The sequence below is a fragment of the Bufo gargarizans genome, chromosome 4 (genome assembly GCF_014858855.1).
Source record: "Bufo gargarizans isolate SCDJY-AF-19 chromosome 4, ASM1485885v1, whole genome shotgun sequence".
NCBI classification, from domain to species: Eukaryota; Metazoa; Chordata; class Amphibia; order Anura; family Bufonidae; genus Bufo; species Bufo gargarizans.
The window spans coordinates 437,195,030-437,220,308 of NC_058083.1; the positions used below are offsets into that span (position 1 = coordinate 437,195,030).

General features: G+C 46.0%; 1 protein-coding gene across 1 annotated transcript in view; it reads left to right on the top strand.

Moving 5' to 3' along the window:
- The window catches only part of KIZ (kizuna centrosomal protein), a 156,612-nt gene that overhangs the window by 35,765 nt on the left and 95,568 nt on the right, over positions 1 to 25,279 (top strand). The window contains exons 6-7 of the mRNA XM_044291665.1: positions 3,132 to 3,266; positions 7,885 to 8,028. Of these exons, the coding sequence (XP_044147600.1) occupies positions 3,132 to 3,266; positions 7,885 to 8,028 (279 nt within the window). The remainder of the gene's footprint in view (positions 1 to 3,131; positions 3,267 to 7,884; positions 8,029 to 25,279) is intronic.

Below are 25,279 nucleotides of genomic sequence, written 5' to 3' on the forward strand. Positions count from 1 at the left end.
AGATATGAATCAAGCCAGCAAAGGAGACACTATGGACAATCACAGTACATTAGTAGGTTGTTTGTATTAACTTTCTCTACATAATAAATGCCATTTGCTGAAGTGAGACGACCCCTTTAAATGTGACTTTAAAATAAAAATAGTTGCAAGTGACCTATTTTTACACCTTCCTCACCACTTTTCCAAAAGAGGGCATGGCAAGGGCAAGAAGAGGGCATGGTCAGCCACCACCACAAATTTATCTTCATTTATAAAGCCAGAAATCGACGTCATTGCTGGTTAGGCGCACCGACTGCCAAAGGATGCGCTGAATTAATGACGAGGCCTGCACCTTGTCATAAATTAGGCGCATCCTCTGGCAGCGCAGGAGATATCAAGACTGGAGCAGAAAGCATCGGTCTTGATAAATCTCCTCCTATGTTTTACAAAAGAGGCAAAAAAATGATCCCAAAGCTTGTGCTGCCAGGGGAACCGGCTTTTATTCCTGCCCTGCTTTAGCCGGGATGAAGGGGACCAGATTTATTGTCCGCTGTAGAATGTAAGAGATATAATTCAAGCCGTCAGCTTAATCAGACCGTCTCCAGGAAGCAACCTGTAAAAGAGAGGAACCTGGTGTTTGGTGACCTCTGATCCCAAGCCTGCTGCAGATTGTCATAAATTCTGTTCTCCTTTCTGCTGGTGTCCCTTCCTTGTCCTCCTCCTTATTATCACCGTCCCCTCAAGTGGCACGCAGAAAGACCACCCAGACGTAGTCACAATGGAGAAAAATGAGCTATCTTCCAAAATAAAGGTTTGGTGAGACTAGTTGAGGGACGGAAGAAAAGCCCTGCTTATCTGAATTGGGGGTTATAGTCGAGCTAAAACAAACACTCCAGTGATGGATGCACAGCTGCCGGCAAACTCTGCCCCCGCTTTATTGTCATATTCTGTCCCGAAAGATACAGCCGTCCATTCTGCAGAGCTAATGGTATCTATTGTATGACTTTTGTTGTAAAAGAAAGTCAAATGATGCTCTCAATAATTCCCATCCCAAAAAAAAAAAAAAATGTCTTGAAAGCGGGCCAGTATTCTGTGTGGCTCGACAGATATCTGATTCTTGTAGTGCCTATTTACGTTAAACCCTACACAAAGCAGGCGGTCTGGACGTGAAGGCTGAATGGCCATTTACAACGCTGTAAAAAGGATTAACAGATTTCTATTGTTACAATGTTTAAATCTTAATTTGCATTATTAAGCGACTGAAGCCTTCACCAAATCCTCATTTGTCCACCACAAGATGTAGATGTGCGTGTCTGCAGGTGGTCCGCAGATCTGATCTCAACCCAAGAGATAGCTGGCGCAGGCGGCTCCTCTACACTGATCAATTGTTCCTGCCTCTCAAGACCCTGGCAGAGGCGCTGGCAATTACCCCGGCACCTCCATGAGTTATTAATTATCAGCTGGCCTCATTATGCGTGAAGGATTTATGCTTTATGATCCTTCATCATATTTTTAGTAAACTTGGTTCACGACAGGCAAACACATTAGGATTTTCAAGTCCACTTGAGCACAAGAGGCCTACACCAGTGAGTCTCCTCGCTATTGTTACCAGTTTATTGCAGAAGGCTTATTCATTAATGCTACAAAACCATTAGCCTTACGAAACTAGATTCTGTAGCCTGATGGTGGTGTAAAAGCGCATTTAGATGCTGAGAGGAGCAGCCGATTGTCGACAGTCGGCTGCTCCTTAAAGGGGTTATGCCATGATTGATGTAAAAAAGAAAATCAGACATCATATAGTACATGACAACCTCTTTCTAAAAAAGCTAGAACCAGCCCTGTACCTCACATGGATCCAGAGATCTCCACAATCACTGCTCCAATTGCTCTGCTAGATTCTCTTCAGCCTGGCAGCTCAGGGGGTGTGTCCTTTCTGCTGCAGCTCTCTCCCTGTAACTGCCACAGCTTCTAACAGAACATATGGCCGGTGGCAGTTAAAGATTTAAACTGAGCACGCTCGACCAGCTCAGTGAGACGGACAAAAAATAAGGAAAAGAACTAACAGCAGGTGGCGCTATACCGATACATTTATTGAGGTTATACTAAATTTTAAATTACATGCAATTACAGATGTATTCAGATCCAGGTGCTGGTTTGAAAAATGCAGAAATATATTTTTCATGACACAACCCCTTTAAGTGGAAATTAAGTAAATTCAAGGATCTCCTCTACAGTTTGAGGACAAACGATTACTGCTGCTATTGCTTCTCCCCAAAATCATTGTTCCTGGGCAGCATTGTTCCTGTTTAGACAGCATGATCTGCTGCCCGGGAATAATGTTTGAGGTGTCCGAACCTCAGGTAATTTCCCTCATTCATTGGGTGATCCATGGCACCCTTAGACGGGCAGATTATTGGGAACGAGTATTCGCAGGACCTTTCATTCCCGATAATTAGCCCAAACATCACGCCATGTAACTCCAGCTTTAGTCAGCTAGGGAGATACTGAGTGCCTCCAATAATTAGGCTATCCTAAAATAAGGTTTTTGGAGATGCTAGAAAATCTCTGGGGCAGGCTTATCAATGTACTGACGTCTGTTTTGTGATGCGATACATTGATATGTATGATATTGGACCTTATGAAACCCCCTACACTACTTCTTCTGATGTGTCAAGATTGGGATGAACTTCACAATACCACCCTGTAGATGGATACAGCGTTTGCTGCACTGGGTCGTACATCAGTGTTGACATTCATCAAACAAGAGAAGTATGGTGGTTACAACCCATGCAGCATATACCCAAAAATATAGATGTATGGATACTTCCCTACTTCTGGTCCATGGGACCTCATCTTCAAGCCGGTTAACCGTGTTGGTGGATAGCTTGGCATGCTTATGCTGGTGATGACGTGACAAGCGTGTGCAGGAATCATCACTGGAGTCTGAATTGACATGCTGGAACGCCAAAAGAATAGATGCTGTGAACCTGACAACAGGAATAGCAAGGAGGTCCTGAAGGCCTGGTTGTCAGGTAAACTGCTGTCAATTGGCATGCGATTATTTGTCACATGAGAGATTATCAGGATTTCTGTACCATTAGTTGCTGGCCTTTTTTGCTGTAATTATTCATGTTTTTTTTTTGTCCTTATAGAAATAACCTGTCTAGCAAAGGATTCATTCATTTGCTTCAGTGCATAGAAGGTATGCTGAAACGGATGGAAGCCGTTCCTATGCAATTGTACCAGGATACCGGTGTCAGCCACAAGAGAAGGGATTACCTCGTTAGGTATTTATTATAGGAAAACTTCTGCTTGATTTATGTGTATTATGCCAGAATCACTCATGTCGTTTTTGCGGCAGTTTTTGAGCAAAAGCCAGTGGAGGGGGATAAAGAAAAAACTTATAAAGGAGAGGCTATTATTTCTCCCCTCTTTTATATTTACTCCCGTGTTTTGACTCAAAAAAGCAACACAAAAATTGCAATTCTGAATCCAGCCTTAAAGTACGTTCACATGGGATTTATACACTACTAGTGTTGAGCGAACTTGTGTTTTAAGTTCTGCATCCAAAGTTCAGGTTATCGAAGAATCCCATTATGGATTCCGCTACTACGGACTGTAAAGGAATTTGGAATCCATAACGGGATTCTTCGATAACCCGAACTTTGGACGCAGAACTTAAAACACAAGTTCGCTCAACACTGTACACTACAAATTTGCTGTCACAGATTTGTGTGCGGTAAATCCACAGGACAGGACCAGCAGATTGGATGAGATTTTATCAACTACAGTGGTGCTTGAAAGTTTGTGAACCCTTGAGAATTTTCTATATTTCTGCAAACATATGACCTAAAACTACATTATATTTTCACACAAGTCCTAAAAGTGGTTCAAAATAACCAAACCAAACAAGTGGGTAAAAAAATATTAGACTTGGTCATTTATTACGTAAAGTGATCTACATTTCTGTGAGTGGCAAAAGCATGTGAACCTTTAGAATTGGCTGATAATTTGAAGGTGAAATTAGAATTGGAAGAGAATTAGAGTCTGGTGTTTCAGTCAATGGTATGACAATCAAGTGTGAGCGGGTGACCTATTTTATTTAAAGAACATACAATCTGTAAAAAGGAAATTTCTGAAGACCTCAGAAGAAGAGTTGTTGATGCTCAGCAGGCCGGAAAAGGTGACAAAATCATCTCTAAAGAGTTTGCACCGCCGCCACCATTCCACAATAAGACATATTTGGTACAAATGGAGGAAATTCAAGCCCATTATCATCCTCTCCAGGAGTGATTGACCAACAAAGATCACGCCAAGAGCAAGGCATCTAATAATAGTCTGCACAGTCACAAAGGAACCCAAGGTAGAAGTAACTAAAGACTTTTCTTACATTAGCTAGTGTTAATGTTCATGAGTCCACAATGAGGAGGACACTGAACAACAACGATGTGCATGGCAGGATTGTAAGGAGAAAGTCACTACTCTCCAAAAACAGCATTGCTGCCAGTCTGCAGTTTTCTAAAGATCACAGAAGGCTATTGGAACAATCACACCAGATACTGGAAGCAAAGGTTTCATGGGATCATTCTCCTCAATAATAAATGACCAACTCTAGCATTTTTGACTAATTTGTTTGATTTGGTTATCTTTACCTAATTTTAGGACTTGCGTGAAACTCTATTAGGTCAAATTTCTGCAAAAATATAGAAAATTTTGATCACAAACTTTCAGGCACCGCTGTATCATCCACATGCTGCTGAAAAAATATGTAGTGTATATTGACCAGAGATGTGGATTGTTCCCAACAAATTATTTCTCGTTTGAACAGACACTAAAAGTAGTAATTTATTAAAGGAAATCTGTCACCGGAAAATGATGTATTATTTAAATCATGGGTGGTGTACGTAGTCTATGACCACCCCATGCACCTCGTCATAAATAAGGAGCAGCACTGGCAGTCCCGTGTACCTAAACTGGTATCTATGCCATCCCCTGGCTGGCATAGATTTGTCTTCTTTTACTCCAGAAAATTATTGGCCTTGCCCCCTCACCATCCTCGCCATGCCCCCTCTTTGGGAAAGTGGCGAAGGTAGCGAAGAAATGCCACTTGTGCAGATAACTTTTCACACCAGAAAACTGGCAAAAAATAAGATAAATCTGGACCCATGTTTTTATGTTAAAGTTTTTGTTTTTAGAATGTTTTGTGATTATCGTTTACATTTTACATATTATTATCTATATCTATATTCAAATATCTAAAATCGTACAGTTTTCACTCTGGCCACTAGGCCTAATAATTTGAGTCTTTCCGTTCTTCTGTACAGGTAACATTTCAGTAGCTATTGCATTATCATCACGAGCAGGATTACAATAACAGATAACACCTCTGTATAGATAACACAGAATCCACCATTCACAATAGGTGATATGAAAGCTTATCTATGACGTGCAAACTTCTGCACAGGTCACAGATCATGGCTAGAAAAATCTCCTATAGACGTCAGAGGTCCTATCCTGTCAATTGTGTCTATGACCCATGTGGCTGCTCTGAAATAACAGGAAGTCTTGACATATTTTAGGACTAATGACCAGTTTGAAAATTACCAAAGGTTCTAAAAAATATATATTTAACATGAAATCTTGATTTTAAATAATAGGTCATTTTCTGACTTTCAGATTTATCTAAGTGGCTGATTCTGGATGATAAATCTGGTTCAATTTTGGTGCATGGTGTTGCACTGAAGGCCAGGCTCCCTTTCCTGCAAACTCGCAGCAGAAAATGTGGCCTGCGGCATATGCACCAGAATTCTGGCACATTTTGTATTACTGAAAACATAGCTCATTTGTATTTTTAGGTTTTAAGGGTAACATCCAGGTTTTTGCTTAGGGGTCTTCTGTCGAATCATGGCTTCTCATTATTTTGCCCCTAGATTAAATTTTAAGATTTGTAGCATTGCAGACAACATGGTTAGATCCCCTGTTTAGGGATCATACAAAAATTCTACCATGACGACAGTCAATACAGGTGTTCACCAGTGAAATATCCATGTAGATTGGTTTCATCTGAGTCTGTGGAGTCAAGTTTCAACTTTTGATATCCCAGGAAAGACTTTTAATTTTGGATCCTGAGGCCATTATATCTTGAGAGACCACTTGTACCAATCTAACTTCTGATTTACTTATGACCAATTTCATGGGATATTTGGCCCTAAGAATGGGTATTTCTTTTAAAATAATAGAAAACATTATTTTTTAATTTATTTTGGCAGTACTATAGTGTTTAAAATGAAATACAAAATATTGTCCTGTAGTGGTCAGCACAGAGAGATAAAACTCCTGGATACATAGGCAGCCTACTGTTAGTTTACTGCTGCTGTGAGGGAAATGTTATCTGCTGGTTAGTAAATTAGTAGAATTAGGATAACACTATGACAGCCCTATTGTTCTCTTGAAAGGCCTAGATAAAGATGTCCATAGAAGAGCATTGCAGATATCAGTTAATGTGTGATACTCTAAGGCAAGTTTTCGGCGCGGGTGCAATGCGTGATGTGAGCACCCGCACTGAATCCTGGCCCATTCATTTCAGTGGGTCTGTGTACATGAGCGGTTTTTTTCACACATCGGTTCAGCGTTGCGTGAAAATCGCAGCATGTTCTATATTCTGCGTTTTTCACGCAGCCCTGGCCCCATAAAAGTGAATGGGGCCTCAGTGAAAAACGCATTGCATCCGGAAGCAAGTGCGGGTGCGATGCATTTTTCACTGATGGTTGCTAAGAGATGTTGTTTGTAAGGCTACTTTCACACTTGCGTTCGGAGCGGATCCGTCTGGTATCTGCACAGACGGATCCGCTCCTATAATGCAAACGATGGTATCCGTTCAGAACGGAACGGAAAAAAGTCTCAGTGTAATGTTTTGTATTCAGACGGATCCATCCAGACTTTACATTGAAAGTCAATGGGGGGGTGGATCCATTTGAAAATTGCACCATATTGTGTCACCTTCAAACGGATCCGCCCCCATTGACTTCCATTGTAACTCTGGACGGATCAGTTTGCCTCCGCATGGCCAGGCGGACACCCGAACGCTGCAAGCAGCGTCCAGGTGTCCGCCTGCTGAGCGGAGCGGAAGCCAAGCGGAGCCATACTGATGCATTCTGAGCGGATCCGCATCCACTCAGAATGCATTAGGGCCTTCAAACGGAACTCACAAGCGGAGCCCCGAACGCTAGTGTGAAAGTAGCCTAAACCTTCAGTTTTTTATCACGCGCGTGAAAAATGCATCAAAACGCATTGCACCCACGTGGAAAAAAACTGAACGCAATTGCAGACAAAACTGACTGAACTTGCTTGCAAAATGGTGCGAGTTTCACTGAACGCATCCGGAGCCAATCCGTCACGCTCGTGTGAAAGAGGCCTAATTGATTCACTACATGGAGGACCGTCTCCGGTCACAGTGATTGTCTGACTGCTAAATGTCCAAACAAAGAAGAAAGTTAAAGAGTCAAGACAGGAAATATAATGCATCAGGTGACTTAAAATAATTCTAACCAGGAAGCCATCTACCCATTTTTTTTTGTAAAAAACTAAAAAAACATTACATAGTGATTCTGATAGTAGTGTGCCTTTTCAATAGTTTTTCTGGTTTTATGTAAATGAAAAGTTCAGCAATTTTCTAATAAGGGTTTTTCAAAGTGGCAGCTTGTGATGCTATCTTTTCTCTCTGGTGAACGACATATAGTAGTTATTTGCTGTTGTTGTTATATCTCCATGTTCTTTACTTTTTTTTGAACTCATTAAATCTTCAAATCCATAAAGTTTTATTATTATTATTTTTTTCCCATTTTACGGCTGTGTACCTGTCAGCGTTGTGTATTCCTGGTATGGTAACACCTCTTTATCTTCTAGTCTATGTAATCAGATGAAGCCTCTTAAAACAGAAGACCTCGAGGCCTGTACTGCACTTGTCACCCGCCAGCTCCAGACAGACAGTGGAAGATTCTTACGCAAGGAAAGCAATGACGACCACCGTCGGGACCAAGATGAAACCAGGTAAAATGATGATCCGGAAAGTTATATGTATTTATTTTATACTGCTTCTTCATAAGCTACCCAAGTAAAATACGCCATCTTGAGCAATAAGAACTTGCCCCTAGCAATAAAGTCAAGGAGGGTTAAATGGGTATTCCGGTAGTTTGAAGTAATCCCCTTTGGACAGGATAGAAGATAACTAAGATCGGTGGAGGTCCTACCACTGGACCCCCCAACAATAATGAGATTATAGGTTCTGTACACCGCAGGCCCCCCAAAATGAACAGTCTGCCCACAATTCTATACAGGATGTGGAAGTGAAAGGATCTTATGGGGAGATGCAAGTAACGAAAAATGAAGATTATTCCACCCAAATTCTGCCCATTATTTAGAATTTTGTGGTACACATCTTATTTTGACAATTAATGAGGTTTCTCGTGCTTTTTTCCATTGGGGGACACAGACCATGGGTATAGCTTAGAGGTATTAGTAGGAGGGACACTATGCAAATGAAAGAGCTCCTCCTCCTCGGGCTATACCCCCAGACTCCACCAGGAGGAACTCAGTCTTTGCTTAGTGTCTGGTGAAGGAGGTTGACACTCTCTGATTCTACTCCTTTTTGTTATTTTTATTCTAGATGGGGACACAGGTCGGCATGGCGCCTTCCTGGTCTCCCGTGGAGTGCCCGCCGCCGTCTTTGGGACGTTGCCTGGCTGCCTCCATTTCCCCCCAAGAAGATAAGTGGATCCGGGCTCGACCTGTTAGCTCCGGCATCCCACCAGCTGCTGGGACGCCTGCTGCCTACCCTCCTCCAGAGCACTGTTCTCCTGGATTGGAGTCAGAAGTCTGAAGAGGCGCATCCCTGCTGGTCTGGACATCGAGGGAGCATGCTGAGCAGATAAGTGTTGCACAATCCCTCCCCCTCCCTCTGTGTCTATTTGTCTGTGGCTGCCTGGGTGAGCTTGAAGAAGGATCCTGATGGGGCACTTTCTTCATTTTGGCACTGGAGTACTGGCATCTCTTCCCCTTAAACTGTGGGCTTCAGCGCTTCTCTCGTCGGGCCTTGGCTGCTGCGCTCCCTCAGCGCCCGCCGGCAGGCCGCTCCTCCACGTGGTGCGCTTATTTTCGCGCATATTTTCGCGCTCGCGCATATTTTCGCGCGCGCTTATTTTTCGTGCGCGCGCTTATTTTTCGTGCGCGCGCTTATTTTCGCGCGCTTTTTTCGCGCCATAATGACGCGTTAGGGGAGGCGGAGCCTCGGCATGCCGCTCTGACTCTCCTTACACCGGAGACTCTGTTTGCTCATGGCCGTGCAGCTCCTCATCACTCTACTCCGTTTTGTGCCAGGCAAGCTGGTAGCTCAGTGGTACTGCTGCTGTTGCCCCATGTCCAGGCTTTCTGAGTTCAAAGCCCCTTTCAGCCTTCAAAAATTGTTTATATTATTCTAGATGGGGACACAGGTCGGCATGGCGCCTTCCTGGTCCCCCGTGGAATGCCCGCTGCCGTCCTTGGACGCTGCCTGGCTGCCTCCATTGCCCCCCAAAGAAGACAAGTGGATCCGGGCTCGACCTGCAGCTCCGGTATCCCACCAGCTACTGGGTCTCCCGCTGCCACCCTCCACCAGAACACTGCACTCCTGGACAAGGAGTCAGAAGCCTGATGAGGTGCATCCCTGCTGGTCCTGGAGTCGAGGGAGAAGTTCTGCAGGAGCAGATAAGTATTACCTGCATCCCTGCCTTACCCCCCTCCTCCACCCCTCCTCCACGTCCCTGAGGGCCTGCGGTCCCCGCTTGGGCATCTGCCATGTCCAGCGCGGCCGCTAAATTGGTCTTAGTCACCAAGGCAACCATGTCCTTTAATCCTGTGGCGCTAACGACTCCATCTCTCTCAGTGGTCCCCACAGTGGGTGACTGACTACGAAGAGGCAGCGTGAGCGGCAGCATCCCACCTCGGATGTCTCTGTCTCTCCACCCCCCTCACCTCGCCGGTGGCGCTTGCGGACTGCTCTTCCCCCTCCCTAGGGAGAGTACTCCGAAGGAGAATTATCCGGCTCGGACGAGCCACGTCCTTTTTGGACTATAGGGCATTTTCAAATCCTGTGACGCCAACCACCTCTCTAAGTGGTTTTCCACAGAAGACGCCCGAATACTAACAGGGAGCGTGAGCAGCAGCATCCCTCCTCGGATGGCTCTGGCTCTCCCCCCCCCCCCCCCCTCGTCTAGAGGCGCGTTCGGGCGACTCTCCCCTCCCTTAGGGAGCGCAAGTCTGAAGGAGAATTTCCGGCTCTGATTAGGTCATGGAGCGGGACCCCTCGCCTAAGCTCTCCACCAGGGTGGCTGACTTAGTGGTGACTGTCCGAGACACCTTTATTCTCCAAGGGGATTCTCCTCCTTCCACTGGTCAGGAGTTCCCCCTTTTTCCGTCCAGGCAGTCGGAGACTACCATGTTCCCGGTCCATGAGGGATTTTTCCGCGGTCATGTCCAGGGCCTGGGGTGGTCTTAATAAGGTTCTCGACCACCCAGCGCATGAATATACTTTCCTTTCCCTGCTGACGGCGAGGAGAGGTGTCTCCTCCCCCTAAGGTGGATCCTCCGGTGGCCGGATTAGCCAATTATGTGGCCCTTCCTGTCTTAGTCAGTTCCTCTTTCCAGGATGCTGTAGACAGACGCATAGACTCTCTTCCAGGTCCTTTTTTCGCTGGCAGCGCGTCCCTGTGACCTACCTTTCACTCAGCAGGGGTAGCCAGTGCTCTCTCGGTGTGGTTACAACACCACCACCAGGAACTGGCGGTACGAGATGCGGCTACTAACACACTGGAGTTGGTTCTCCAGATGTCTCAGGCTTCTAACATTCTTTGCGAAGCTTCTAGGGACATTGTTTCCCTCTTTGCCCGCAGGTTGGCCATCTCTGTCACTCAGCGCGAAGAGATCTGATTGAAGGTGTGGGACGCTGACGCCTCCACCAAGCGTTCCCTTGCTAATCTCCCCTTTGGGGTTTCCAGGCCTTGTGGGGATCAGCTGGACGAGTTCGTCTCTGCATGCCTTTTGCCGTTTCTCATCTGGTAGGCCGTCGCCTGCTTCCTCCGCCGGGGGTCTCAGGTCGCCCGCAAAGAGGCCTTCCTTTGCACCAGCCTTCCCGGCACTAGAGGGCCCAGTCAGCCCGCCCTGCTGCTCCTAGGCCTATCACATGTCCCGATTGCGGAATCCCACCATCGATTCCTGCGCTTCGCCATTATGGGTCGACACTGTCAGTTTGTCGCCCTTCCTTCGGGTTGGCGACCACCCCGCGGGTCCTTGCCACGGTCCTGGACCGCTCATGGCGCTTCTTCGTACCAGGGGCATTCCTTTGCTGCCCTGTCGGGACGATATCCGGATAGAGGCCCCCCTCTCTACCGCAGACCACGGACAGCGTCCGGATCACTGTTCAGACCCTGGAACGGTTCGGCTGCCTGGTAACTTTCCCAAACTCCTGCCTCTTCCCGTCCCAGAGGCTCTCCTTCCGGAGGGTGATTTTGGACACCTCGGCTGCCAAAGTATTCTACCAGCCTTCAGGTCCTCCCAGGTCCAGGGGGCAGTGTCGCATCTGCTGCGCTCCCCGTGCCTCTCCATTCGGGAATACTTGCAGGTCCTGGGTCTTATGGTAGCCTCTTTCGAGGCCTTTCCATATGCCCAGTTTCACACTCGCCTGGCGCAACAGGAGATCCTTTACCTTTCAGCGGGTTCGGGCAGTTCTCCCTTGGTGGCTGTTCCCAAAGAACCTGAGGTCGGGGAGTTCCTTTCTCGCATTCTCCTGGACGATCGCCGCCACCGATGCCAGCATCCTGGGTTGGGGGGGCGTTTTCCAGTCTCGCACGGTTCAAGGAATTTGGCCGGCGGCAGAGTCTCGCCTTCCAATCAACTTTCTGGAATTGAGGGCGATTTTTTCCGCTCTCTCTCTCCTATTGGACCTCTCTCCTTGCGGGCCTCCCAGTGCGGGTTCAAACGGGCAATGCCGCGGCCGTGGCCTATATCGACCATCAGGACGGGACCCGCAGCCGGATGGTGATGCAGGAGGTGAAGTGAATTCTGACGTGGGCGGAGACTCACGTTCCGGTGTTGTCAGCAGTTTGCATTCCAGGAATGGACAACTGGACAGCGGACTTTCTAAGCCACAACACGGTGGATCCAAGCGAGTGGTCTCTGCATCCAGAAGGGTTCGAAGAAATCTGCCACAGATGGGACCGTCCGGATGTGGACTTAATGGCGTCCGGGTTCAACAACAAGATCCCAGTGGTCCTGGCTCGCGCCCGAGATCCGGAGGCGTACGGATGGATGCGCAGGTGTCTCCGTGGCAGGACTTCAGCCTCCTCTGTTTTCCTCTCCTACCAAAGGGTCTACGCCAGTTCGAGGCGGAAGGGACTCCGACCGTTCTCATCACCCCAGAGTGGCCTCGCCGCGCGTGGTTTTTCGGACGTGGCTCGGTTGCTGGCGGACGCCCCATGGCCTCTTCCCGACGGACAGGACTTACTGTCTCAGGGCCCGTTCTTCCACCGGAATTTGCGGTCTCTTCGTTTACCGGCGTGACTGTTGAAACCGCCATCCTGATAAAGATGGGGTTCTCGGATTCAGTGGTTAGGACCATGATCAGTCCGGGGAAGTCTTCTTCCTCCCGGATTTACTATCGTACCTGGATGGCCTTCCTATCCTTTTTTGAGGGTTCGGGGTTCCCTCCCCTTCGGTTTTCCATCTTGATGGTACTGTCTTTTCTTCAGTCTGGGCTTGTGCAGGGACTGTCGCTTAGTTCCCTGTAAGGTCAGGTTTCGGCGCGGGCCGTCAGAGGTCCCTTGCTCTTAAGGGTCCGGTGGTGACCTTTCTTCGGGGGTGGCGCATTCGGTTCCCCGTATGTTCCCCCTTTGTCTCCTTGGGATCTCAATTTGGTTCTGCGCGCTCTGCAGTCGGCTCCCTTCGAGCCTTTGAGGAGGGTCTCTCTGACTGTTCTCATCTGGACTTCCTTGTGACCATAGCTTCTGATACAGCTACATAGCGTAGTGATTAAAGTTCTGGGCTATTATGCAGTGGCTGTGAGTTCACGTCCCATCACGAGCTTTTAGGTCAGACTGGTGTCGAAGCTGGCCGCTCTTTCCTGTCAGGAGCCTTAATGGTTTTCCTCCAGGATTAAGTTGTGCTCCGTCCAGTCCCCTTCTTTTTGCCCAGGGTGGTCTCTCCCTTCCGCCTTGATGAGGATCTTGTCCTGCCTTCCTTTTGTCCTTCTCCGGCTAACCCCAAGGAACGCACTCTGCATTCCCTGGATGTTGTACGGGTCCTGAAGGTGTGTCTCGCGGCTACTGCTTCCGTCCGCCGTTCTTGGCGCTCTGGATCTGCTTGGCTATTTCCGCGGCTTGTCACGCTTGTGGTGGAGTTCCCCCGGCTAGAATTGCCGCTCACTCCATTGGGGCGGAGGGGGCTTCCTGGGCAAGACGCAGTCGTGCCTCTGCGTCTCAGCTGTGTACGGCGGCCACCTGGTCGTCCTTGCATACCTTTGCAAATTTTTGTCAGTTGCATTCACTGGCTTCGGCTGATGCGGCTTTGGCCGCAGGGTTTTGCAGGCTGTGGTTCCTGTTTGACCGTTGGGGCGTTCCTCCTGGCGGTGCTGATATTTTTTCCCACCCCATGGACTGCTTTTGGACGTCCCATGGTCTGTGTCCCCCAATGGAAAAAAGCACGAGAAAAGGAGATTTTTGTGAAACTCACCTGTAAAATCTTTTTCTCGTCTTTTCCATTGGGGGACACAGCTCCCACCCATTATTCCTGTTGCAGGAGGGGTCTTTAGTTCAGTTTTTCTGTTTCTGGTTGGACCTTATGGCTTGGTCCGATGGTTTCCATGATTTTTTCTTGCTCCTTCTCCTACTGCTTGTGCAACGCCTGAGTTCCTCCTGGTGGAGTCTGGGGGTATAGCCCGAGGAGGAGGAGCTCTTTCATTTGCATAGTGTCCCTCCTACTAATACCTCTAAGCTATACCCATGGTCTGTGTCCCCCAATGGAAAAGACGAGAAAAAGATTTTACAGGTGAGTTTCACAAAAATCTCCTTTTCCCCATCATCAGACAAGGAACTGTGTCGCTAAAATGTTTTTCTATCAGTTAAAACCAGATAGTGACACATCTCCTTCCTTTCTAATCTGTTTTTATTTTCTGATTACAGATTTATTTATTTTTTAAATCTATTTCCTGAACATGATTATGGGGGCGGCCATCTTGCCTGAGCTGTCCTTAACAGCATATAGAAAGCATTAAAAAAAATGCTTTACAGCAGCCCCATGGGCCGTAGACACGATGGTCAGGAGGGGACCTCATTCTATGGCAGAGTTTTCTAGGCATGCTCTGTGCCCTGTGCAGAGGTAATCGTACAAGGAAAGAATAGATAAGCTCTGACAATCGCCTACTGTGAATGGTGGATCCTGTCTTATCTATACACAGAGGTGATATCAGTACAGGTAGGATTAGAATGGCAGATAAGCAGATAACTTCAGTAAAGTGCTCTGTACAGACCAAGAAGTGGCACCTATTATTAGGATTAGTGTCCAGTGCGAAAGCTGCAGAAGTTAATGGTTTTTGTTTTAAGGGTTCCGTCACGTATGCAAACTAATGGCATTTGTTAGACTGATCTGGATGTGGATCTGTCTGACAAATGCATTGAAATGCTGGATCCGTCTCTCCTGTGTCATCCGGAGAAACTGATCCGGTATTAAAAAAATGGCATTTCTTCGGTCTGCAAATGCCGGGTTTTGCCGGAACACTTAATGACAGATCGGGCACTAATACACTTCAATGTAAATTAATGCCAGATCTGGCATTCCGGCAAGGGTTCAGTCTTTTTGGCCGGAGAGAAAACTGCAGCCGGCTGCGGTATTATCCCCATCCTGAAACGGCAAAAAGACTGAACTGATGCATCCTGAACGGATTGCTCTCCATTCAGAATGCATTAGGAGAAAACTGATCAGTTATTTTCCGGTATAGAGCCCCTAGGACAGAACTCTACGCCGGAAAAGAAAAACGCTAGTGTGAAAGTACCCTAATATAGATATTGACATGGAAAATAAAAAATAACATCATAAAAAATTCTTTCAAAATAAAAACGTGATTTAAACACCCTTCCCGCCACACAAGTGACTCTTACCCAGTGTAAAAGATACAGTACATGTTGATTGTCATATGATTTCTATGTTTTTAGATTGTTTCTATTCTACTGGTTTACTTTTAGAAGCCATGCTTGGGAAAGACCTGGTTTTATAATATATAAACTATCTTTGTGCTTGTGGGTGCTTGCTTTATGACAATCACATCTGTACTTGTGACCATTTACCTTTTTAGATGTGATTAGACTGTTATTATAAAAATGTGATCTCATTATTTTTGCAGCCATTTCTTAAGCTGAAAGGATTTGGCTCAAAACCGAATACAAACATTCCTGGACATATCAATTATCATTTTTTATGCATATATTAAATACAGTAATTTAGATGACTGACTGTTGGATTCCATGGGATTACTATAAAAAGAATGGAATAGTCACCATATAAATCTGCAGGGAGATAAAAATCAATGTATAAATATAGATGTATATACAGTCCTGATCAAAAGTTTAAGACCACTTGAAAAATGGCAAAAAATTATATTTAGCATGGCTGGATCTTAACAAGGTTCCAAGTAGAGCTTCAACATGCAACAAGAAGAAATGACAGTGAGACCAAACATTTTTTGAGCATTCAATTTAATGAAAATAACGATTACCGTATATGCCGGCGTATAAGACGACCCCCAACTTTTACACTGAAAATATAGAGTTTGGGATATACTCGCCGTATAAGACTACCCCTTTTTCAACACACAGCAGTACATTACTGCATCCCACCACCATCCATGGGTACCTCTGCCATCCCTGAATCCCACCACCATCCCTGGGTACCACTGCCATCCCTGCATCCCACCACCATCCCTAGGTACACCGCCATCCCATGGTATCACCACCATCCCTGCATCCCATCACCTTCCTTGTCCTCCCTCCCTGCCTCCCAGACCCTAAACATGTGCCACCTATACCCTGAACATGTTTTTGTTATGTTGTTCTTCATATTCACATTCACATATGCACATCTGCGCCGCACTTAGATACGCCACACGGAGATCTCGCACATGCGCAGGAGCGAGATGCGAGCGGCCGTGAGGATCCCGTGTATCCACGCTCGCCGCATGAAATCTCGCACATGCGTAGGAGCGAGATGCGAGCGGCCGGGAGGATGGCGGTACAAGGAGCATACAAGGTACAGAGCAGGGGGGAGGCATACAAGGTTCAGAGCAGGGGGCGGTATACAAGGTACAGCGCAGGGGGGGCATATGCCGTGGGTTACATCGCTGCTCTCAGCTGCTGGGGATACAAGGCAATAGCCCGGGCTCTCTCTGTTGATAATTCGGGCATCATGGCACTGCAGCGCCCGCCATACCCGGCGTATAAGACGACCCCCGACTTTTGAGAAGATTTTCATGTGTTAAAAAGTAGTCTTATACGCAGGAATATACAGTAAACTGAAACAGGCTGTTTTTCAGCTGATCAAAAGTTTAGGACCACATGCCGTTGTGATGGCGAAGGCAAAAAAACTCTCCCTTTTTGAACGTGGTCGGGTTGTTGAACTGCATAAGCAGGGTCTCTCACAGTGCGCCATCGCTGCTGAGGTGGGACGCAGTAAGACAGTCATTTGGAATTTCTTAAATGATCCTGAGGGTTATGGAACAAAAAAGTCAAGTGGAAGACCCAAAAAAATGTCATCAGCACTGAGCCGGAGGATCCAATTGGCTGTCCGTCAAGACACTGGACGATCCTCGGCCCAAATTAAGGCCCTTACTGGTGCTGACTGCAGCCCCATAACCATCAGACGGCATCTGAGACTGAAAGGCTTTGAAAACAAAAAACGTCTTCAAAGACCTCGTCTTCTTGAATGCCACAGAACTGCTCTTTTGGACTTTGCAAGAGAGCACCAAACATGGGACATTCAAAGGTGGAAGAAAGTTTTATTCTCTGATGAGAAAAAATGTAACCTTGATGGTCCTGATGGTTTCCAACGTTACTGGCATGACAAGCAGATCCCACCTGAGATGTTTCCTACGTGCCACAGTGGAGGGGGCGCCATGATGGTCTGGGGTGCTTTTTCCTTCAGTGGAACAATGGATCTTCAGGAAGTACAGGGGCATCAAACGGCCGCTGGCTATGTCCAGATGTTGCAGAGAGCATTCCTCATGACTGAGGGCCCTCGTCTGTGTGGTAACGACTGGGTTTTTCAACAGGACAACGCTACAGTACCCGCAGGACAAGGGACTTCTTCCAGGAGAATAACATTACTCTTCTGGCCCATCCTGCGTGTTTCCCTGATCTAAATCCAATTGAGAACCTTTGGGGATGGATGGCAAGGGAAGTTTACAAAAATGGACAACAGTTCCAGACAGTAGATGGCCTTCGTGCGGCCGTCTTCACCACTTGGAGAAAGGTTCCCACTCTCCTCATGGAAACGCTTGCATCAAGCATGCCGAAACGAATTTTTGAAGTGATAAACAATAACGGCCGAGCTACTCATTGCTGAGTTTATGTTTGGAAGTTGGATTGCTGTTTTGGGGGGGGTTTAGTTTTTTTTTTTTTAGGTGTGGTCCTAAACTTTTGATCAGCTGAAAAACAGCCTGTTTCAGTTTATTCATTTTTTTCATTAAATTGAATGCTCAAAAAATGTTTTGTCTCACTCCCATTTCTTCTTGTTGCATGTTGAAGCTCTACTTGGAACCTTGTTAAGATCCAACCATGCTAAATGGGTCAAACTACTTAGATTAATAAAAATATGTAGCACAAACAATAGGATTGTAGCTAAAATGTATAGCTAAGGGTGCCTTCACACACAGCAGATTTTGTGGCAGAAAATTCCAAGACTGAAAATCAGTTCTATTCATTTGAATGAGGCAGCAAGCGCATGGATTTCTGCAGGCCTTATTCAGGTGAATGGAACTGATTTACAGTTGCAGAATTTTCTGCCGCACGTAAAGGCACCCTAAAAGTAAAAAGCTACTGTGACTTAACATGAGGTAGAATTTTTATAAAGTTAGAGGAGTTGTGTAGTGGCAGATATTGATGACCTATCCTTAGGATAGGTCATCAATATCAGATCGGTGAGGGTCCGACTCCCGACACCCCCACCGATCAGCTGTTTGAAGAAGCCTCGGCGCTCGTGCAAGCACGGTTTCCTCTTCTTTGTTTACCTGTATGCTGTCTATCTTATAGTGGAGGTGCAGTGTAATTACAGCTTCAAGGGAATGGGAGAGGAAGCTCTATTTCACTCTTTCCTCAACCTGGAGTCAACAAAATGGTGTATGTGCCCATCATCTCCCACCTAGACTACTGTAATATCCTTTTCTTTGGGCACCCATATAAGGGCTGTTTCACATGAGCGGATGCCGAGCGTGACATCTGCTGCGTGAATGACAGCAGTGAAGACCCAATGCGGACAGCAGAAGCACGGAGCATTAACATGACTGATAATGCTCTGTGCCTCTCTGTGATCTCTTTACTACGAAACCACAGTGAGATAAAGTTGTCACTGTGATTTTGTAGTAAAGAGATCACAGAGAGGCACGGAGCATTATCAGTCATGTTACTGCTCCGTGCTTCTGCTGTCCGCATCGGGTCTTGGCACTCTTTCACGCAGCGGATGTCACGCTCGGCATCCGCTCGTGTGAAACGGCCCTAACACTTTTTGGTGCCCCTCTAGTCCATCCTCAACTCTGCTGCCCAGTTGATCCTCCTGATTTCTCCTCCACCTCTAGAATTCTTCCATTCTATTTCATTCTTTCTCTTTTCTTAAGCTTTCTTTTTCCACCTTGTTTTCATGATTTCTGTCCTTTCTTCGTTTTTTTGTGCCTTCTTTTTCCATTTGATCATTTTCTTACTGCCCCATTCTCTTTCATTTTAGTATACCTCTTAAGTCGTGCATTCAGGACTTTTGTCTCCGCTTCAAAAATCTTCCTCTTAGCGGAAACCTAGCAGACCCCATTATAGTCTATGGGGTCCGTAGGCTCCGTTCTGCTCAGTTATGTGCTATTACAGAGCAGGAGAACAGCAAGGCTGAACGCTGATGCTAACTCAGCCTTACATATGAAGTACTGTAACAATGGCAGTTGGCAGCCGCCAGCGCGCAGCGCATCCTGCTATGTACCTCAGCCAAACTGCACGCAAGGCTCCTCTTCTCCGCTGCAGGCTCCAGACCCACAGGCCGCGACAGCTTCAGTTGCACCTTGTAGAAGCCGCACGCGTCCTGTTTCTTTAAGAGTTCGTGCACACCCCTGATTCCGCCTTCTCTCCAATCCCGGCCAGACACCACCTTTATAAGGGTGCTTCCCCCTTCCTGTGATGCCTGAGCAATATTGTAGTTTTCTACAGCGAAGATTCCAGCTCGTAGTTCCTGTGTTGTTATCCTGTATCCTGACCTCGTCTCTGCCTGATCCTCCTGTACCTCGCTGCCCTGTAGTGTATGATTCGGATTGTCGACCACACCTCTGTCTGCTGTTCAGCTTGTTACACCTGCTGCACCTGAGCTACTCAGCTCTGCTATTCTAACAGCTCCAGCTCTGCTTAATCACTAACTCAGCTCTGCTTCATCTGACTCTGCTGCTGCGCTTCTTCCATCCAGCGACAGCTCGCTCCACCTGCCTGTATCCCCAGTGCTTGCACTGGGGCGTTCTGGCCTGCTCGGCCAGCTGCCACTTAACCGGGACCACGCTTGCGGTAGCGACCTGGTGTCTCGCCCTGCAGCTAAGACCAGCTTCTGCGTCTTGGAGCGGGATAAAGGGTGAAGACCAGGGGAACACTTAGATTCCGCTCCCAAGTTTGGCCCAAAGCCAAACCAGTAACTGGCACAGCGGGTTCACACCCGTTACAGCGTTACAAGTACTCATTTTTCTCTTTCATTATTATTCTTAAAGAATGTATGAGCCAGTTAATGTAGCTTCTTAGTTTATGACATGTTGCATTGTTGTCTGAATTTAAAATTATTGAACACAATTTAAAAAAAAAAGTTTTTTTTTTAAAACTTAAAATAGTAATTTCTTTTTTTGTTATACACTTCGCAATATTGAAATTGTAGCACAAGAAGAAAAAGTTGTAGAATTATGGAAATCACATTGACACGTTAATGAAATGATAAAAAATGAAAACAAAATATTGAAAACATCTTGATTTATTCAGTATCAAGTGTGAGCGCCACATGCAGAAATAAATGCACTTATATGCCTTGTCATGTTATCAATGAGGTTATTAATGGTTGTCTGAGGAATGCTCTGCCACACGGAATGCACTTGGGCAAGCAAATCATCAAGATCTACTGCTGGCAGTTCCCTTTGCATTCGCAAACCAATGACGTCCGAGATGTGCTTGAAGGGAGACAAGTCCGAAGACGTTGCATGCATACTGTAGCATGGAAAACATCTTTTGGGACGCTTTGGCGAAATGGCTGTACCAATGTAACTCTGTTACTGTATCTGCAATGAAGAATAGAGGGGTCTGCCTACCTTAAATTATACCAACCCACACCATAATTCAGGTAGTATGAGCAGTCGGATATTCCTTTGTGAAGGCATCTTCATGGAGTTGCCTGCGTGGTCTCAGCACCAATCTTCAGCTATCATTGCTTCCGAGTCAAAACCATAATAGCCTTTGAGAGCGGTAGAGTGACGTTAATGTAGCTGGATGTCTGGCTCACAGCCCAATGTCTTGCAGAGCCTTCTGATGATTTGTATAGACATTGTTTGCCACACTAGGCTTGGGATGTGACGTCTAATTTCACTTGCAGTACCACTTGGATCAATCCGTCCCATTTTCCTAATCTGATGATCTATCCATGCAGAGTTTTGCCTCTGTGCACTTCTTGCTGTCATTCCAGTTCATTGTTCTCCCAACCCTTGGGACACTCAGTGTTGAACAGTGCTGACTTCTCAGCCTAGGAGCATAGAGATCTGCTGGAATGATAAACCAAGGTCTCTCAATTCAAGGATTCGGTTCCTCCCAATGAGTTTCTGACAAGTGACAATAACTTACATGTTGATGAACAACAGACATCACACAATCATCTCGCATGACTTAATCCAATTTTTCAAGTTTTTTATGTGGCTAAAAAAACTTTGCTTTTAGTTTGGCTTCTTGGCCCCTCCCACATGCCACATATTGAAGCTAGGTGCTTGAAAATTTGATCATTCAGAGATCTTAGCAAAACCTGTCACTTCCGTGATTTGCTTAACCTTACGGCTTGTGCTTCTTGGTGTTGTAATTTCAGTGTTGAGGCATGTAGTTAACCCCTTAAGGACATAGGACGTACCGGTACGCCCTATTTCCCGAGTCCTTAAGGACCAAGGACGTACCGGTACGTCCTAACTTTAAAATCGGCATTCCGGCGCCCCAGGTGTTAATCTGAACAGGATGCCGGCTGAATGAATTCAGCCGGCATCCTGTCACAACGCCAGGGGGGGTCATGTGACCCCCCCCCCGTGTCGGCGATCGCAGCAAACCGCAGGTCAATTCAGACCTGCGGTTTGCTGCGCTTTTTGCAGTTTCTGATCATCGCAGTCCCTGACCGCGGGGATCAGAAACTTCAGAGTGCCTAAAATCAAGATTTCACCTCCCCCTGCACCCCTGCACGATTTTATGGCGGCGGGTGGTGCAGGGGGGGTGTCGCAGGCAGTGGGGGCGTTGCGGGAGGCGGGTGATGCGGCGGGCGGGATCGCGATTCCCCGCCCACCTCCCCTTGAATAATCGTTGGCGTCTAGTGGGTATACCAGGGTGCCAGCACATTGCTGGCACCCTGGTATAAACGGCTGACATCGTTGATGCGATGTCAGCCGTTTAACCCTTTCCATACAGCGGTCTGTACGGACCGCTGTATGGAAAAGGTTAACAGCGCAGGGAGCTCCCTCCCTCTCCGATCGGGGGGCTGCTGTGCCTTTGCAGCCCCCCCCGATGGAGAGGGAGAGAGCCCCCAGGCAGCCCCCCGAAGCCCCGTCCTCACCCTTCCCCGTCTGCGAAGTTGTGGCAGACGGGGAAGGTTCCCATGGCAACAGGACGCCTGCTCAGGCGTCCTGCTGTCCATGGTGCTGAACAGATCTATGCTGAAAGCATAGATCTGTTCAGTGTAAGTAAAATACAGTACAGAAACCTATATAGGTTCTGTACTGTATTATACAGACATCAGACCCACTGGATCTTCAAGAACCAAGTGGGTCTGGGTCAATTTTTTTTTTAAAAAGTGAAAAAAGTTAAGATATAAAAAAAAAACATTTATCACTGAATAAAAATTAAAAAAACAAAATACACTACACATATTAGGTATCGCCGCGTCCGTAACGACCTGATCTATAAAACGGTCATGTTACTTTCCCCGCACGGTGAACGCCATAAAAATTAAAAAATAAAAACTATGAGAAAATTGAAATTTTGCCCACCTTACTTCCCAAAAAAGGTAATAAAAGTGATAAAAAAAGATCGCATGTACGCCAAAATAGTACCAATCAAACCGTCATCTCATCCCGCAAAAAATGAGACCCTACTCAAGATAATCGCCCAAAAACTGAAAAAACTATGGCTCTTAGAATATGGAAACACTAAAACATGATTTTTTTTTTTGTTTCAAAAATAAAATCATTGTATAAAACTTACATAAATAAAAAAAATTGTATACATATTAGGTATCGCCGCGTCCGTGACAACCTGCTCTATAAAATTACCACATGATCTAACCTGTGTGGGGATGAGCTCGTGGTAGGCTACGGTAGCGGCGGCAGTATTGAGGCAATCACAGACAGTCTTTGTGATACACCGTGACTTTATTCACACCAAAGGCATAACAGGCATTTTGCAGACCACACAGGTGCATATTCACATAGTGCATAAAACAAAAGTCCTTCCATAGAAAATAAACAGCAGGTTTGAGTCACCTTGTTTTGGACAGACCACAGCGGTCGTGCAGGCTTGTAAGCTACCTGCCTTTGTCTCCCTCAGGCCAGAGCCCCTTCGGCTCGTAGCACCACAGGTCCCAGGGCTATCCTTCAATGTGTGCTGCGCCCAGACTCTCCTTCACCAGCACTGACTCTGTCTGTCGAAATCTCCAGCACAGCAAGACACACCCCACCCCCATCATCAGCAGGCTGGGTTCTTAAAGGCCCAGCTCCACCAAAAACCTGGGCTGGCCGTGGGGAACAGGCACCCCCCCACTCTTTACCTGTTCCCAGTAAGAACCGGCCCGGACACGCTGCGCCAGCAGCATTCGCCGCTGTAACCGCAATGATCCGGTTCTTACTCCACCGAGGCCAGGACCTCTGGTGGCACGTATCGTCCGTCCATTATTATTCCGGGGACTCTCCTACACCTGTCAGATGAATGTTGTAAATAACAAAAAAAAGCTATTTCTTGTTACCTTGCCGCACAAAAAGTGTAATATAGAGCAACCAAAAATCATATGTACCCTAAACTAGTACCAACAATACTGCCACCCTATTCCGTACTTTCTAAAATAGGGTCACTTTTTTGGAGTTTCTACTCTAGGGGTGCATCAGGGGGGCTTCAAATGGGACATGGTGTCAAAAAAACTGTCCAGCAAAATCTGGCTTCCAAAAACCGTATGGCATTCCTTTCCTTCTGCGCCCTGCCGTGTGCCCGTACAGCAGTTTACGACCACATATGGGGTGTTTCTGTAAACTACAGAATCAGGGCCATAAATAATGAGTTTTGTTTGGCTGTTAACCCTTGCTTTGTAACTGGAAAAAAAATATTAAAATGGAAAATCTGCCAAAAAAGTGAAATTTGGAAATTGTATCTCTATTTTCCATTAAATCTTGTGCAACACCTAAAGGGTTAACAAAGTTTGTAAAATCAGTTTTGAATACCTTGAGGGGTGTAGTTTCTTAGATGGGGTCACTTTTATGGAGTTTCTACTCTAGGGGTGCATCAGGGGGCTTCAAATGGGACATGGTGTCAAAAAAACTGTCCAGCAAAATCTACCTTCCAAAAACCAAACGGCGCACCTTTCACTCTACGCCCCGCTGTGTGGCCGTACAGTAGTTTACGGCCACATATGGAGTGTTTCTGTAAACAGCAGAGTCAGGGCAATAAAGATACAGTCTTGTTTGGCTGTTAACCCTTGCTTTGTTAGTGGGAAAAAATGGGTTAAAATGGAAAATTAGGCAAAAAAATGAAATTCTCAAATTTCATCCCCATTTGCCAATAACTCTTGTGCAACACCTAAAGGGTTAACAAAGTTTGTAAAATCAGTTTTGAATACCTTGAGGGGTGTAGTTTATAGAATGGGGTCATTTTTGGGCGGTTTCTATTATATAAGCCTTGCAAAGTGACTTCAGAGCTGTAGTGGTCCCTAAAAATTGGGTTTTTGTAAATTTCTGAAAAATTTCAAGATTTGCTTCTAAACTTCTAAGCCTTGTAACATCCCCAAAAAATAAAATATCATTCCCAAAATAATTCAAACATGAAGTAGACATATGGGGAATGTTAAGTCATCACAATTTTTGGGGGTATTACTATGTATTACAGAAGTAGAGAAACTGAAACTTTGAAATTTGCTAATTTTTCCAAATTTTTGGTAAATTAGGTATTTTATTATGCAAAAAAGTTAATTTTTTTAAATTTATTTTACCAGTGTCATGAAGTACAATATGTGACGAAAAAACTAAGGCCTCTTTCACACGGGCGTCATGTTTTTTGCCCGGATAAGAGGCGGGTGCGTTGCGGGAAAATGCACGATTTTTCCGCGCGAGTGCAAAACATTGTCATGCGTTTTGCACTCGCGTGAGAAAAATCGCGCATGTTTGGTACCCAGACCCGAACTTCTTCACAGAAGTTCGGGCTTGGGATTGATGTTCTGAAGATTGTATTATTTTCCCTTATAACATGGTTATAAGGGAAAATAATAGCATTCTGAATACAGAATGCATAGTATAATAGTGCTGGAAGGGTTAAAAATAATAAAAAAAGTTAACTCACCTTCTCCTCTTGTTAGCCTAGATCCCGGTCTGTTCTTTAGCTGTGGACTGAATGACCTGTGGTGACGTCAGATCACATGCTCCAATCACATGGTCCATCACCATGGTGATGGAGCATGTGATCTGACATCACCACAGGTCCTTTAGCCACAGCTAAAGAACAGACCGGGATCTACGCTAACAAGAGGAGAAGGTGAGTTAACTTTTTTATTATTTTTAACC